At 40.6% G+C, this 16,403-nt stretch overlaps 1 protein-coding gene across 2 annotated transcripts in view; it reads left to right on the top strand.

Annotated features, from left to right (window-relative positions):
- The window catches only part of PREX1 (phosphatidylinositol-3,4,5-trisphosphate dependent Rac exchange factor 1), a 229,258-nt gene extending 220,113 nt beyond the window's left edge, over positions 1-9,145 (top strand). For both annotated transcript variants that reach the window (XM_090064463.1, XM_090064462.1), the window contains exons 34-40: positions 1,029-1,172; positions 1,913-2,027; positions 3,136-3,202; positions 3,832-4,019; positions 4,661-4,763; positions 5,393-5,460; positions 7,869-9,145. In XM_090064463.1, coding sequence (XP_089920589.1) covers positions 1,029-1,172; positions 1,913-2,027; positions 3,136-3,202; positions 3,832-4,019; positions 4,661-4,763; positions 5,393-5,460; positions 7,869-7,911 — 728 coding nt within the window. In that variant the 3' untranslated portion in view covers positions 7,912-9,145. The remainder of the gene's footprint in view (positions 1-1,028; positions 1,173-1,912; positions 2,028-3,135; positions 3,203-3,831; positions 4,020-4,660; positions 4,764-5,392; positions 5,461-7,868) is intronic.
- The last annotated feature ends 7,258 nt before the right edge of the window (positions 9,146-16,403 follow it).

Here is a 16,403-nt window from a genome sequence, read left to right as displayed (position 1 = left end):
TTAACTTGCATTGAAGGTAATGAGAGCTGAGACCTCACCCCAATGTGTCACTCAGATTTCTTCTTTTCTGGAGCAGAAGGGAAAGGCATGTTGCTGGTGAGCTTATTTTCACAGCCATGACCCTTGCCTGCTGCTGGGCCTTATGCTACATGTATGGAAGAGAAACTGAGAGCAGGCAACTAGATAAGCATTTCTTGTCAAATACTGTCTGGTTAAGCATCCGTTCTGGACCTTGTGGACTCTATAACTGCAGGTTTAAATCAAACCAGCATCAGCTTAGTTTTTTTTTAATCCCTCCAAAAGGTGCATCTTAAGCACCATAATAATTTCTGTGCATAATTAGTTAAATAAGACCTGAAAAACCAAAGTGGTTTCAAAGATCCTATGGCAGTTTCCATGACAGTATTGAAAGTGATTTACCCCTGAGGCCAAGAAATTCCCCTTTTGTTCCAATGTTCGGCCTGCCTTCTTTATTTGATTACCCGCTCCCCCAAGGCCTTTCGTATATTTAGCTGGAAGGTACGTGCAGTGTGGGAAACACCTTGATGAAGTCTGTAACTCCTGTTACACTTTAGTCACTAATCACAATAGGACCCAGGCAAATATTTGATGGTGATTCGAAGCGTTTCCCACCTCTACTCATCCAACACTGGCTGTCATGGAACATATTGATTTAAATCTGTGTTTATTACAATAATGTCCGGGAAGCAAACAAGAATAGGACCCCATTGTGCTAAGGGCTGTGCAAGTACAGAATAGCAGATTATCCCAAAATTGCTCCATCTGAGAACCGTTCCAAAGAGTTTACAATCTAATAGGCGAGGCAGACACACCAGAGGAAAAGAATAAATCAGCGCTGATAAATATCACATCAGTCATTTCTAAATATATTTTGCTTGTTTCTCTTAAAAACCAGTAACTTCCTTGCCATTTTTCTCATGTTCCATGGTGAAATGCTCTTAAATGGTACACTGAAGTATTGTTCTTGTTTTGGTAACACAGCAGCCATCCCATCTTTGTTTCTCCAGATACTCACATCTTCTACCACATTGAAGGAAGTCGGCAGGCCTTGAAGGTTATCTTGTATCTTGACAGCTACTACTTCTCCAAACTGCCTTCCCGGTTCCAGAATGGGGCAAGCTTGAAGCTACATGCAGTGCTCTTTACAAGAGGTGCCTGTGAGACTCCTTATAAAGACAAATGTGATGGCAGATGTAACTAGTTACTCGATATCCAGGGGTTTATTGAATGACCCTCTAGGAATGACTCTAGAGTTCTCACTGTAGCAAAACTGACAACGTAAAGAAGTTAGGGTTAGAAATTGTCATGCTGAGGAGAAACCACTCTAACATATTTGGGGAATTCATAGGATATAGTGATTAACATGAGCCATGCAGAGGAATCTGATTATTCCCCACATCTGCCTGATGTTAATTCTCTTGAGGCTCAGTGAAACTCCAGGTCACTGTCAGATGGGATGCTGGATTAAAGAGACCTGTCTAATCTAGCATGGAGATTCCCGTATTCCTAGGCCACAGACCAAGAGCGCTAAAACAGGCATGTGTGCACATACTGCTATGTTGGTTCATAGAATCTGGGCTCTAAGTGAAGGGACCTCTACAGGACTCGCTGTCCCGCATTGTAGCATCTAGTCTAGGAGAGTTACTACTAGGATATTACAGTGATCCAGTACTATAGGAGCCCTGACCTTTTAGAATAGCAAAATGGTTCATTAAAAGACACACCTTTCACTGGGCATACAGGCATTTAATTTTGCTTTTTACAAGCTTGGTATTTAATGTGAATTGACAGCCACATACTGAAAGTAGGAAATGAAAGACAAATAGCCAAATAGAAAAACAAAACAAAAACACTAAAAAATGGGGAAAAAAAAACCCCTTTATTTTTGCAGCTCTTGAAAGCCTGGAGAGCCATGTACAACCAGGAGGCTTGTCTGTAGAAGAACTTCAGCAGCAGGTTAATGGCACCTCACTTGAAAAAGTGCAACAGTACTACCGTAAACTCAGGTATCTCATGTTCCCTTCCCAGGAAAAATGCTAAAAGGGTGCTGCTTACTGAGAACATTTAAACTGAATAGGTTACATTTTTCTTTGCCAGTGTTTCCACATCTAGTACACAGTGGGCACGTCTACATGAGATATTTACTATGCGATAGACTAATTAGCTGTGCAGTAAATGTCTCAGTGTCTATATATGTGCCCCTATTAGGCTAAAGTAAACTAATTTACTCTGAAGTAGGACAGTATTTGTATATTTGTATTTACAAGTACTATCCTGCTGTGGAGTGAATTGATTTACTTGAGTCTAATAGGGGTGCATGTGTAGATGTTGAGATGTTTACTGCACAGCTAATTAGTTTAATTTTTTACTCTGCAGCAGGATAGTACTTGTAAATATAAGTACTTGTAAATACAAGTAAAAAACTCCACAGCTGTGTACATGTAGACACACTGGCGGGGCTGGCTGGGGCTGCCTGCCAGCTAGCCCACACTGAAGCAGCCTCACGCCCTAGTCAGCCCCTCTGCAGCATGTGGAGCCGGAGGGCTCCCTGCCAGCTGGAGCTCTTCCACCCTGGCTCAATGTGCTGGGTGCACATGCAGATGTCTACCTGGCAGATGCATGTACAGATGCATGCTTGGCAGTAATTAGCTCCAGAGCCATAAGCTCCAGAGCTTATTGCTGTGCATTAATTGGCACGTGCAGACACGTCCAGGGAGTCTTTGGAGTAAAGGAGATTTTTGGCAAAAGAGACATTCCTTTTTTGTTTTGTATATTTTTTCTTCTTAGAAATGAAGTGGGAGGGGGTTTCATTTTTGGTTGGAAACCTGTTAAATTATTTGAGGGGGGAGAGGGAGGCTTAAAGTCCTTCTGGATTACTGGACTGTGCCAGAAGCAATTTCCATCTAATTGGAGTTTGGATTTTTGACTGGAGCTAAAATGTTGCATTTAAACTCAGTTGCTATAAAAACAAATAATTCAGGGCCTCAATAAGAAACATCATTTTTATTGACAGCAGTTCTCTTTCCAAGACAATCAGAGATGGCATGTAGTAGGTAGTAATGCATGTATATGTGCCTGAAATGAGATAATCCAATTCTTAATGTCTAACTGCAGGACATTTTACCTTGAGAGATCCAATCTGCCCACTGATTCCAATACTACGGCAGTGAAAATTGACCAGGTATTATTCAGTTTTATTATTTATATGATAGGGTGGCCCAACCATTGACTGTGAATTTGTTATATCGGTACAGTACAACATCCCCCCCCCCAAAAAATATATACCCAGAAAAATCAGTTCCTGCCCCAAGCAGCTTGAGCTTATTTCTAAAAAACAGAACCTGAAACTGAACCCCAGAGAGATGAGGCCTAAGATGAATTTAGAAAAGGAAAAAACAATTAATTTGTATGTGAGAATGTTTCATCATCTACAGTAAAATAACAAATAAAGATAAATTCAGTGGTAAGTGTTGTCTGACAGGGACACATGGTTTTCTTTTATCTTTTGCACATAGAGAAGCAAAGGGACAGAAAGGCATTATTTTAGTAAAAAGAAGTCGGAGCCAATTACTGCAGAAACAGGATATATCATGTTTTGTGATCACTTGCAGGGAGCTGCCCCAACACTTAGTTTCTGCTTGTGCATTTTTGAAAATCATATCAACGTAAATAATTGTTACTCTATGGTACTGCCTCTGCTATAGATCTCAGACATTATCTTTAGATATGGGAGAAAATACCCTTCCAAATATCTGTTTAAGAAAAGAAGTGAATATGCCACTGATGCATTTGTTTATTGTTCTTGTGCAGCTTATTCGCCCCATTAATGCAATGGATGAGCTTTGCAGACTGATGAAGTCTTTTATTAGCACAAAACCCACCCAACCAGGATATTCCAGCAGTAACGTATCAGGAGCTGGTCTGCTGCCTATATCCTCAGAGCTCTGCTATCGGCTTGGAGCATGTCAGATTACCATGTGTGGCACAGGGATGCAGAGGTGAGATTTTGGGACTGCTGTGGTAAGAGCTTTCTTCTCCTGTATATGGCAACAAGGTGCCTATTTAAGCCAGTTTCAAGGAATTAGAACCTGCAACCACTTAGAATAGGAATGAAAAAATGTTGGCACTTCTTATTTCAGGTTAGGTTGGGACTTTGAGGAGCTCTGTACTGTAACAGATCTTGAATTTATGTGGTTTTCAGTCATCAAATAGAGGCTAATCCATGTCAAATAAAAGGTTTTAAAATATTTTGGGGTATTAATGTGGATACTAACAGTACCATTCTTTGAATGGTCCCAGTGGCTTAGCTGAGGAACAGTTTAGCTCATAGTTGACACGAGCCATTGCAGAAGCACAAAGGAGACATAAATATCTCCATCAGAGATCAGCAGGAAATGCAGTTTGACCTAGATGTTGCAAGGCTAGAGGAGGGTCACTGAACTGGCTTATACAATTGTTTTCAAATAAAAACCTAGGAAGTAAACATTAAAACTGTGCAGATGCTAAATTCACTTGTACTTACTAATAAGCACCTTTGTTAAAAATCAGAAACAAAAGAGATAAGATTGTTACAAGAGAAATAAGTTTAACCAGGTGCCTATGATTTGTGGATTTAACATCCCTTGTCTCCCATGTCCAGAAGTACATTGAATGTGTCCCTGGAACAAGCAGTCATACTGGCTAGAAGCCATGGACTTTTACCCAAGTGCATCATGCAGGCTACAGACATTATGAGAAAGCAAGTGAGTACTTAAGACTCCTGGTATTATGATTTTCTTAGCTGGATTCCTGGCAGGCCACACATTTTCATTCTCCTGGCCTCTTTGTTAAAATACCAATCCATTGTTTTGAGGAGCTGAGTTCTGTTCATATCTTGACCCACATCTAGACACTAAAATTCAAGCAACTGCATGCAAACTTACCAGAAGAAAAATGCTAGGATTTGAATCTTGTAGCCATTAGGTTATTTAAAGTGCATCCATGAATGTACATTATTTGAAGTGTTAGCATGGCTGTTAGAAAACATATGGAACATGCAGACATGCTTCTGCAAATTACATGCACAAACACGAGACTGTTCCTTGAAAATGCAGGTTATATAATGTATTTATTAACATCTAGTATATACAGTAAAGATGTTATCGTACAACATTACTTTGTCGAACTCTTACGGGATTGCTTGTTAAGTGCTTTGGGACAGCTTTCATCTTGCATAAACACAGATGACTAATGCACACACCCAGTAGATTCCAGAGCTTCTAAAAGTAGTTAATGGGTTCTCAAATAGAAATATTCCTGTTACAGTATTTTTCCCTTAGGGTTCAAATGTTTTATTGATATTGTCAACAACATAAATTCTGTGTTTCCTTAGGGACCAAGGGTTGAAATCTCTGCTAAAAACCTCAAAGTGATGGATCAGATGCCGCCATCAGCACCCAGGTAGCTTATTATGTATGGTACATATTATCCAAGTGGTATAACATATTATCCCAATTGCTGTTGCTTCATTGCACTAGTGCTGAAATTCGTTATGAAAAGGAGAATTAAATAAATACATAAATCAGCAGCAATATGGAAAACTGTCCCAAACATCACTAGTCTAAACCAAGTGCATTTATATTTTAAAAGCTTTGTTCCAAACTCATTTGCCAGTCACCCTTGACTTTTAGGATTCTTGCATTGTCTAAATAAAACACTTCTACTGGTTTGTGTCACCTTCAATGAGTTGATTAACCTCAGTGACTGACGGTATTCTCTGCAGAGACTCTCGAATGACGAATCTGACTACAAATATGCAGCAATAATGCATGCACTCAGACTTTGGCTAGAGCCAAATGAAGTGTTTAGAATAGCTGGAGTATCTAATGATTTACTACAGAATGGGTTTAAGAGTAAGCAATTTCAGCCTGTATATTGATGCAACCCCTAGAAGGTTCAGCTGCCCTAAGTTTATATCCATATCAGGGTCAGAGGGCCATGTAGGCCTGCAAGTCCCCTGATTCTAATGGGAATGGGAGATGCTTGCCTCTTCCTGAGAAATATAATTTAAAATAATATAAAATAATCTAATATTAAGAGTGGTATTTGACTATTTCCTACCTCTCCACATTCCTAAGAGGGAAAGTTAATTCTGTTCCATTATAGTGTCATTAAACATTCATATCATTCAAAAGCCAAATCTCACTGGTCTATGCTAGGTGTCCATGAACCAGCTGTAAAGGCTACCACATGTGTAAGGCAAGCCAGCTTAGTCACCTAGAAGAGAAGTAAGCAGTTCAGTCTACGCTGTCCCCCTGGGTTAGGGGTCAGTCTACGCTGTCCCCCTGGGTAAGTGTAGGTTTATTCTCTAGTGCAAGACTCAAACTCACCGAGTGCCACTTATAAGTTATAGTTTCCAATGGAAGGCACCTCTGCACACTTGCAGTTTGGCTGACTCCAAGTTGCCGGGCCATTGTTATTATACTGGTGGGATGTATGTAGTACATCCCTGCTCTAATGTTTTACATAGTCCCTTTTTTAAATGGATGGGAATTCAGCGTACTTCAGTGTCAAGAAGTTTTTGCTGGTAGCCAATTTTTTTCTCTTCATCCCACTACTGTAGTTATATGCTGGTGGAGCACCTGCACAACACCTCTCCATCTCTGGCATTTGCACCCTTTCAGATGTGTATTGGAGATTATTCCAAGCATGCAGCACAGAATTAGAGGCTGGAGATTAAGATGAAATGCCTGTAGCCAAGCTTGGCTTTGTTTTGCTTTCTCGGAGACCTTTCAAAGAGAACAATAGTTGGGACCTACTATTTTCTCCCTCGCTCCAGCTCTTGAATTGTGATTGCCATCTCAATAAAGGATGAATATGCACTCTATGCTAGGTTCTGCCATTTCCCAAATGTCAAGAAGTGAGATTTGTAGGAGTGGTGATATTTTCCCTTGTCATGAACATTCATTACTTAAGATCTAATTTTATGGTCCTGAGGCTGTAACACACATTAAGTATTTTAAGATAAAAAAAATAGTAGAGTCCGTAGTTGTGATTTACAATGTGTAGTGGAGCAGAGAAAGTAATACATTTTATGGGTTAAAGGACTGATTTAAAACAATATTTGAAAGCCTGGATATGCTGGTATCTGCTTATTTCATCACTGTTGTACATAAGACTAAAAGGAATGAAAATAAGCAGAAGTAGATTAGATTACTGTCAGTTAAACTAAATTTAGGTTAATTATTAGGAAATATATTTCCTAGATAGGAGACTTGCAAGACAGTGTAATGATCTTAGAAAGCAAGTCATAGAAGTCCCATCCTCTGAGTTAATTAAATCCAGGCTGGACAAAGCTCTAGAGAATATACTATAGGGAACGCTTGCACACAAGGGAAATATAGACAGGATGATCTAAGTGGGGTTTCTCCTCATCTCCAGTTTGTTATTCTTAAGTGTCTCTGCAAACAAGGTTAGCAATTAAAGTTAATGCAACCACATCAATAAGCAATGAATGAGATTTCTGTATTAGTTAAATATGTCCAGGAAAAACCGGTAAAAAAAGGATTTCCTTCCACTGAAAAGCCAAAACCTGACTAGAATTTCACAGAAGAATTAGGAAGAACCAATATCATTTAAAAATATATATTTTCTTAAAATAATAGCTGTAAAATGATTTAATTAATTATTTGCTACTGGCACTTTCCGTTTGCAAACCTGCTAGTCAGAACTTGCTGAATCTTTGCCATCAGATTATCAGTGAGTGTTACTGAAGCATGACAAAGGAGGAGTTGAGTGTTGCATGCCAATGCCAATAACTTTTTATTAGTCTGACATTTATAATACTGACTATTAATCTGTCTTGATAGGCTCTACAGGCTGTGCCAGCCACCTGTAGATGGGGATTTATAAGAATGAAGAGACACCCACATTCTGGAGTCATTAAAGTATTCAAGAAAGTGCAACCCTGCCTGCAAATCCATGACAACTGACACTGGTGGCACTGACTCAAGAGACAGGGAGATGGTGCTGGGTGTCTTGCCCTTTTGGTAAAGAAAGATGAACGCCTGGACCCATACATGAAGAAACTGCATTTCTACTCCCACAGGATCTGGGCAGGGATTCTGATGGCTCCTGGGCTTGTTGGAGAAGTTCTCAAATTAAAACCTCCTAGAGCTGAGTCTGAAGAACTCCTCTCTGCCAGATGCCTAGCAAGTTGGCAATTACGTGTCAAGGAACTGCAGCTTTGCTAATGACTTGGTTGTGCTGCTGGCTGAACATTGTGAACTTCAAGTTACAGATCAGTGGAAAAAACAATCCAAGACAGAGAGCATCTGTCCACTCAATAATGCATCTGGCATCCATTTAATTGCCAGCATAATTTTGGTCAGTGGCCTTGAGTAACAGCATCACAAATACCACTTTTTAAAATCCTGACCTGCACGTTTGAACAATGAATAGCACAAGTCTGGTTTATTCAAATGTGAACATAAAATATTTCTTCTGGAGTCATTTTCCATTTCGTCCCAGTAAGAACCACTCTCTCTATGCTGCCGAGTATACATTCCATAATACTTCTTTAACATTTACTTCCTTTAACTTACTGCAGCTTTCAGGTTTCGGCTTAACACTTTTTCTTACTAATGATCAGTGATGTATTCTGGAAATACAGTAATATTTTACAGGCGAGATGGGAAATGAAGGATTTTAAAGGAAACATTACAAAGGAAAAAAATGCTGTCTTATAATCTGATTATTTGAACAGATGTAGTTTTTAAAACCAGGTCAGAAAACTATACTTATTTATGTGGAGTGGAATATGTTTTGGTACATGTTATTATACATACAAGATTTAAATAAAAAATATATTGTTTAAAAGGGGACCATTATGCTGGCAATTATACAGCCCATCCTAGTTTACTGGAAAAAAAACACCTACATTATTTAAAGTCTTTCATTATTTAAGTAGTCTTTAATATAGTTAAGATGTTTTAGGAAATCTTTTAAGTTAAAAGAAAAAAAAAAAAGGAATTGTGTATATGATGAACTTTATTTTTTTCTATTTCAAAAATGGTCTCCAGTCTCTCAGAATTATAATTTGTGCAGTAATTTTCTACAAATTACTGGCTGAAACTAATCGGAAATATCAGTGGTCTCAGGCCAGAAAAAATGTTTTTTTGGGTGTGAGTGCCTTAATACGATTCACCATTGCTAACCACTTTCTATAGAGGAGAGACCTAACATTCCTCTCTCTCACTATAAAGCAACCCCAGTCTGATATAGAACAACTGAACGTTGGGAAGGTCCAGAAGCTGTCTAAAGCGAGGTGTGTTCTATGAAAAAGAAGGGTTTTTGTAATAGTAGTAGTAGTTGTAGTAGTATTTGTGGGGTTTTCCTTTTTCCAAGCAGGGCATTAATGGACTTACATGTATTCAATTAACAAATCCAATCCAGCCCAAGTCTTAGGCCTCCCACCAGGCTATGAAACTGTTTTTAAATTTGATTTCTACAAATTAAACCACAAAACAGTGATCATGAGATTGGGGGGGAAGGGTTGTTTTAACCTGCCGGAATTCTTAAAATGGTTTTATCATTTGTGTTTCCGTCCCCCTTGGATCAAAATAATCCCTTTGCAAGAGGAAGACCTTTTTTTTGTCTTCTTTACTTGTAACTATTCCTTCTGATGCACACGAATAGCACAGGTTTGTGGAAGTCCCAAGTCCCAGACACAGGGGTTCATTATTGTAGCATCCATTTTGCACTACAGTCAGATCAGCAAGAAGAGTATTTCAGAGGATGTGTTGTACTTCTTGGCAACCGTGGGCAAGCTAATTTTGCCATGCAAGGTGGAAAAAAGTGCTGTTTCTTTACAAAACTAGCAACTTAAAAGGAAAGGCTAATAGACGCACTCGGTAAATAGGAAAAAAAGCACAAGCTGGGATCCTCATAACGTAAAACAGCATAACACTCTACTGACTTCAGTGAAGCTGTGCCAATACGTACTCCCAGTTGAGGCACCTGACCTACATTTTTTCAGTCCTACACACATTAAAGGTGCATAGAGAATGATCTGAGGGCATTTACACCGTGCACTGTTTTACATAGAAATGTATATGGTATTCTCATTGCAAACATGCTAGAACTTTTATTATTAAAGTGTACTTTATACTACAAGAGGATATGATTTTATTTTTCTAAGTCATACCCTTTTAGTTCTTCATCTGTTCAATAGAATTTAGAGCTAGGAAGTGTCAAAAGTTGAAGTTGTATTTGAGATCTGATCAAACTGGGTGGTGCTGAGCTCTTCCTGTTTGTGCAGTGTTACCTACAGATGTGGTTTCAGTTCAGAGTTCTTACTGAGCCAGGCCAGATCTGTTGTTCTGGTGCTGTGTAAATGCAGAGTTTGCATGCGATCCTGCACAAGTAAGCCCAGCTGAACAGACTACAAAAGAAGGCAGCAGAGCAGGGCCACAGAATCTCCAGGGGCAGAGCAGAGTCAGACAGAGACTCAGAGCATCCCTGCAAGCAAGGCATATCTACTATAGCTGGCTGTGAGGGGAGTAGAAAGAAACCCTGTGCCCTCTTAAGTTTTTGTCCTCTGAGTTGTATAGTGAGTGAAAGCACTGGCCATCACCCCACCATGCCCTCACTTCTCCATGGTGCACCACAGAGAATTGCTCATTGTTTGCAGAAGGGAAGTGAAGATAGTTTGTCAGTCCCCGATCCGCCCACTGGACTTTCCCTGGTTTGAAACGATCAGGTCGGCTGTAAACTACAGACTTCTGCCGTATCTGTGTTGATCAGTGCTCTTGGAGTTGTATTAGCAAAGATGTGTATAGATATAAGCTTGTAGTTTTGCTTATGAGGAGCTGTTTTACTGTCCTGATACAAAACACAGCTGTACTGGTGTAGCTGTGTCCATACCATGAGCTGATGCAGTACACTGGCATTCCTCTATCTCAAAGGCTAAGAACAGTCAAAAAGCCTGAGGCTGAATTTTATTCAGACTTTGCATGTTAGTCTGAGCTGCAGAGATTAAACAGAGAAACAACTGGATAGACACTCACTTTTGATTCAGGAAATACAGCCACATGCCTGCAGTGGCTCAGGCCAGAAGCCACAGGGTGTCAGAAGCTCTCTGGCATGTAGCGTAGGCTGTATGTCCACTTCCTCCTCCTGGGAAGCGAACACACAGGTCTCTGGGATTTGTAATTCAAATTCAGAGCTGCAGAACTCTGCAAGTTTACTCATTACTTCCTCTTCCTGCTTCCAGGTGCCTCTGGGATTTATAGTCCACAATCACAGCCAGCAATAAGTTTTTAGCAGGGCAGGGCAGCTCTGTACTCAGGGGAACGAAAGTTTAACCCCTCACCTGGGCCCCAAACCCCAGCTGGGGTTTGCCTGGGGGAAGGCAGTCCTGCCTCCCCTTCCCTCTAACCCTTCTCTGCTGGAGCAGACAGCACAGCCCCACCCAGGGCTGCAGAGCATGTTGGGATGCTGGGGGACTATGATTTAACTTGAACCAGGAAGGGGTCTGGGACAGAAGTTTCATAAACTGGTTTGACCCAAATCAGTTAAGTCTGGTTTAATCTTAAGCCAGTTTCAGCCACCTTGAAACCAGTCTACGTGCTCTTAACTTCTGTTCTATTACAGGTTTAAACCAGTTTCTGATGACTTAAACCAGTTTGTGTGTAACAGCTGTCCCTAGCCATAGTGTAGAGACACCTTCAGGATCAAATGCCTTCCCATTCTTCTACGAAAATGCAAGAAGGCCCCAGAGAGAAGGGCTAAGAGGAGATAACCAGAGATTCAGAAATTTTGAAAAAACAAGTCACCAGTAACATACATGTTCTGTTAGCAGAAAATATCTTTATCAACACATACTTAGAGCAGGTCTTACCAGAGGACTGGGATCCCAAAGTCCCAAATTCTAAGCCTGTTGACACAGACTTGAACTTTGGTAGGTTCTTTAACCTGCCTGTTTGAATTCCTCATCAAGAACAAGGAACTGTTCATGTGCCTACCTCACAGGGCTGTTGTGAGGATTAATTATGTCATGTGTGTAAAGTTGTTGGAAGGTTTACAATGCTAAGTGCTAACAATCAGCATTTCAATGTAAAGAAAATACCATTTGAAAGATACCTGCTTTTAAGACAGTAAATAGTCATAATGTCTGGTGTGATAAATCATCTTTAACGGTGTCTGAGGCAGCTGGTGAGCTTCTAGACCCCTGACTATTATTCACTGGTAAAATTAAAACTTCAGCTAGTCAGAACCAGCTTACTCACAAAAGCAAAGGGTGTTGATTTATAGATAGGTGGTCTTGGTTTAGTCAAAATACCCAGTAGAGCTTATTTCTAAATTAGCAGCAGTTCAGGGTTCAAATGAGAAGCTGTCACTGTTACTCATCAAGGGAGATCTACAGTAGTCATTCAGCTTAACAGAAATAAATGCTCTGAAGGTCAGAGGGAAGGTTTCAGGGCCAGTGTTCCCTGCTTTGGATAAAGAGGGCCTTGACTCTGCAGGATAATGGACAATCTCAAGTTCTGTTCCATTGATACTGTCTAATGCAAAACCATGCTAAGCAGGGCCAAGAGACTTGTCCCCTGCTTAGCACTGTATATTGGCAATTGGATCATCCTTACCATAACATCACTAGAACTCATGCTAGTGCTGCCTTCCTGTTTAAAATAGAAATGCAAACAGAAAGTGCTAGTGGCCTGACTACGAGCCTAGGACCAGAATTCTTGAGAACTGAATCTCGCTGACTCTTGCTCTCTACAACCTCAAGCAAATCATTTATCCTTCCCTACCCTGGTTCCTTACCTATAAAATAGAAATGACAATACCACTTTACATCCTAAGGGAGTTTGGAGGATTCAGTAGCTAATGCTTATGAACTGATTTGAAAACTGACAGTGCCACAAGTGGCATTATTATTGTTCTCTAACTCATCTGAAAAATGACCATCGGCATACAAAGGGGACAAGCAACATCCTGGGCATGTCTACATTTGCATTTATGCTAGCTTAAATGTACTGCGCAGTAAGTTACTCTGCATGATGCAGGTATCAAATTTACACTGAAGTCAGTGTAAGTTGCCATATTTACTGCATAGTACTGGCATGCACATGTAGATACACACCCATACTGTGCAGTAATTTTGGTTTCTGCACAGTAAATGTGCATGTGTAGATGTACCCACTGAGTCACAAATGAGACAAAAAAAAAGGAAAAGACAATCCCCTTTTAATTCCCATAAATATAGAACTGGCAGCAACAAGCTTGAGAAAGGAAACGTGCTTTGGTTAGCTATCAGGATTCTTCTTCCATCATAGTATGACAACAGTGTGATGCTACTTATTTCAGGGGCTTCCAGATTCATACCAGTGTAAGTGAGAGGGGAATCAGGTCCTATATTATATGCTGGTTGTGTCCAAAAAGCTGAAGAAAACCTACCCTTGACTTGGCCATTTGGATGGAGCACTAAAGCACCTGGCTCTTCACCACACTTCTATGTTTACACTGATATGATGCCACTAAAATAAAAGCTGGTTTCAGAGGGTGCTGTACTCTGCTCCCTTTTAAGCAGAGGAGGTATGGGCTTTGTGTTCTGGCAGTGACCAGTACAGTCACTAGTTGAACCAAGTTTAAGAGTCCCTAGCACGGCAGATCAGCCATTCAGTCTCAAGTATGCTTGCTTACTTTCCTATTGCTACATTTCAAGATCATTTTGCACCTAAGAACAGTTACCTTTTCAGGGGGGATGCCGAAATGATACAAACTGTACTGTATATTTTTGCATGCAACAAAACTTCTCATGTTTTAGGGCAAAAAAGTCCAGAGATGATATTTTTATAGAAAATTTTTAGAACTGGCATTATCAAACGTTTTGTAAAAATTCTGTACATAATCCGTGAGGTTTTTTTCCCTAAGTAACTCTGGGATTCTTATTAGTTGTACCAATAATGCTACCTTTTCCTTGATGTTTTGTATTTTGACTTGAGCATGTGTCTCCTACCTTGGGATGGAAAGTCTTAATATACCTTGATCTTCAACTTTGTGTTGCTGTAATGTCTAATCCACATGCGTCCATTTTGGGTTTACTGTTAATTCAGTGTATTTGCTCAATTTTATTTAAACTCTGTAGAGCCATTCAGGAATGATTATATACATAGAAGGGTGGATCCTCTACTATGAGATGTTCTTCCAGGGCTGAAGGGGGTCAGGGAGTGATGGGCATAGCCCCCAGAAGGAACTGACTTTAGCTCCCAGCCCTTAGTGCCAGGCTGTTAAAACTGCTGGGGCCAGTCCCCAGTAAAAGCGGAGTTAACTTTGGCACCAAAAGACGTTTTCCTGCAAACAAATGTGTTGGCACTTGGAGCCCAAATCCTTATTGTTTTATGGGGAGGACGCAAGTAGAATTTTCTGTGTCCCCTGCCAGATCTCCTCAAGCCTCTCTTATCATGGAACAAGCACCCCAGGAAACCCAGCAAAGGCCTGCATACCTGAGAAGTGAGAAAGGAAATGGAAATGGATGGAGAAATGCTACAGCTTAAAGATAATGTGATGTTGGAGCAAATACAGCTTACTTGGTCTGCCCCATGCTCTCAGGCCTTTGTGCACCACTCCTAGTGGAGTCCCCTCCATGAATGCAGACTGTTGCTCATGAGTAAGGTGGGGCTCCCCACCCCTGCATAAGAATTGTCCTCAAGTCATGCCTTGAGTGAGGAGTGAAGCATACTCACAGTAAAACGGCAACATCGCTGGTCCCCCACTCTGGGTTTTTATAGTCTACATAAGCATCTACAATTTTCTTGGGCAATACCCCTTGGCTTTTGCATTTTCCTCTCTCCTAGAGGGCTTCACAAGTTTAATTACAGCATTTAGGGGTTGAGATGATCCAGTGAAAGACCCTGTTGACAAGGTAATTACTCGGATCCTGAGCACATGCCTCTGGGTTAGCTTCTGCAAGCTCTCAGGAAAGGAGAGGGGACAGAATGAGATGATGTGTTCTCTCATTTCCCCCAGGCCTCTGCTTAGGCTCCAGCAGTTTACACTCCCATCTGTTTATGGGAATAAAGAGAAATACTGTGCAGGAGGAGGTACAGCTCTCAGTGTAGCTATATTTGTGATTCCTTTTAAAAGCAGAAAATAAATCCTGCTCTATTCCATTACTGCCACCAGCATATCAGGCAGGAGGTTAGTTTTACTGCGATCAAGGTATTTGGGTCTCAAACTGAAATTATTGCATCAGGGCAAAGGTTCAGATCTTAATGTTGGTTTATTTCTTTTAAAAAGTTCTCTACTTATGGTGAACTGAAATGTGTATATAAAGGGTTACCATGAGTATCATTCAGTGGGATCCATAAGGAACAAGCCTAAGTCACTGTTTGCTGACTCCACATCATCTCTACTCCCAAACAAAGAACCTGTTTTGACCTTTAAACCCCTTCAAGTTTTCTATTATTTTATTCTATTTAAAAATAAAATAAAAGTCACAAAAGGAGTCTGTGTCTGCCTGGGTGCATCTGATGCTAACATGCCGTAGGCAGCAGTGTGAAATAAGGGGACCCTTCATCAGAAGGGCCCCTTTACCTTTCTTGCTAACATGCTAGGTTGGGAAAGCAGTTGAAGATAAACTGTTATCAGGTGCTCAGGCATTTAGGCTCAGCTACAAAAAAGCCAGCTAGTAAAGATCCTTTCACAAGCTTTGTTCTCAAGTATCCCTACCACATAGGTGATCAGCAGCCCCCAAGACTAGGTATATAGAAGCAAAACCAAATTTTTCCCACAACCAAACCCCATAGCAAAGACTCCCTTCCTTCTAAGCATTTTTCATCTGCCTCCCTAGCAGCTGCTTTTATTGAGTCCCCACCCCACCCCCTTATCTAGAGAACAGGATTGGCCCTTTCTTCCCAGCTGTACCTAATTGCATCCTCCTGATCATCACCTGTGCAGGAGCTAGCAATTAAGTAGGGGAAGTTAAGTCCTTACTTGCTGGAAGTTAGTTAAGATCTCTGCATCTTGCACATTGGTCTCCAAAGCTAAGAGCTAGGCTGTGACCAAGCCAGCTCCATCCTTAACGCCAATCTAGCAAAGGTCCAGTACATCAGCTGCTAGAAGGTAGACAATATCTCTAAATGACAGTATATGAGGGCAAGTATCCATGCAACTCTAGGCTGAAGAACTTGTACTAATAAAGCACTGTATTACCCAATTGTGGGCTGGAGCCAGGATGGGGAATGTGATAAAAAATAATGTTCCCTTTTATCAGAGAAAAAAAGAAAATTTATCAATTGTCTGCACTGTATGTGGGCATAACCAGACTACTGCAAGATACATGATGAGGCTTTTATTTATTTCTAGAGAGTGGTAGGTAGCTATGTTATTCTGAAGTTAGT

This window comes from Crocodylus siamensis, chromosome 10 (genome assembly GCF_052110815.1).
Source record: "Crocodylus siamensis isolate JL-2025a chromosome 10, ASM5211081v1, whole genome shotgun sequence".
NCBI lineage: Eukaryota > Metazoa > Chordata > Crocodylia > Crocodylidae > Crocodylus > Crocodylus siamensis.
Note: the sequence above shows the minus strand (reverse complement) of the source record. Positions and strands in the feature narration are given on the sequence as shown.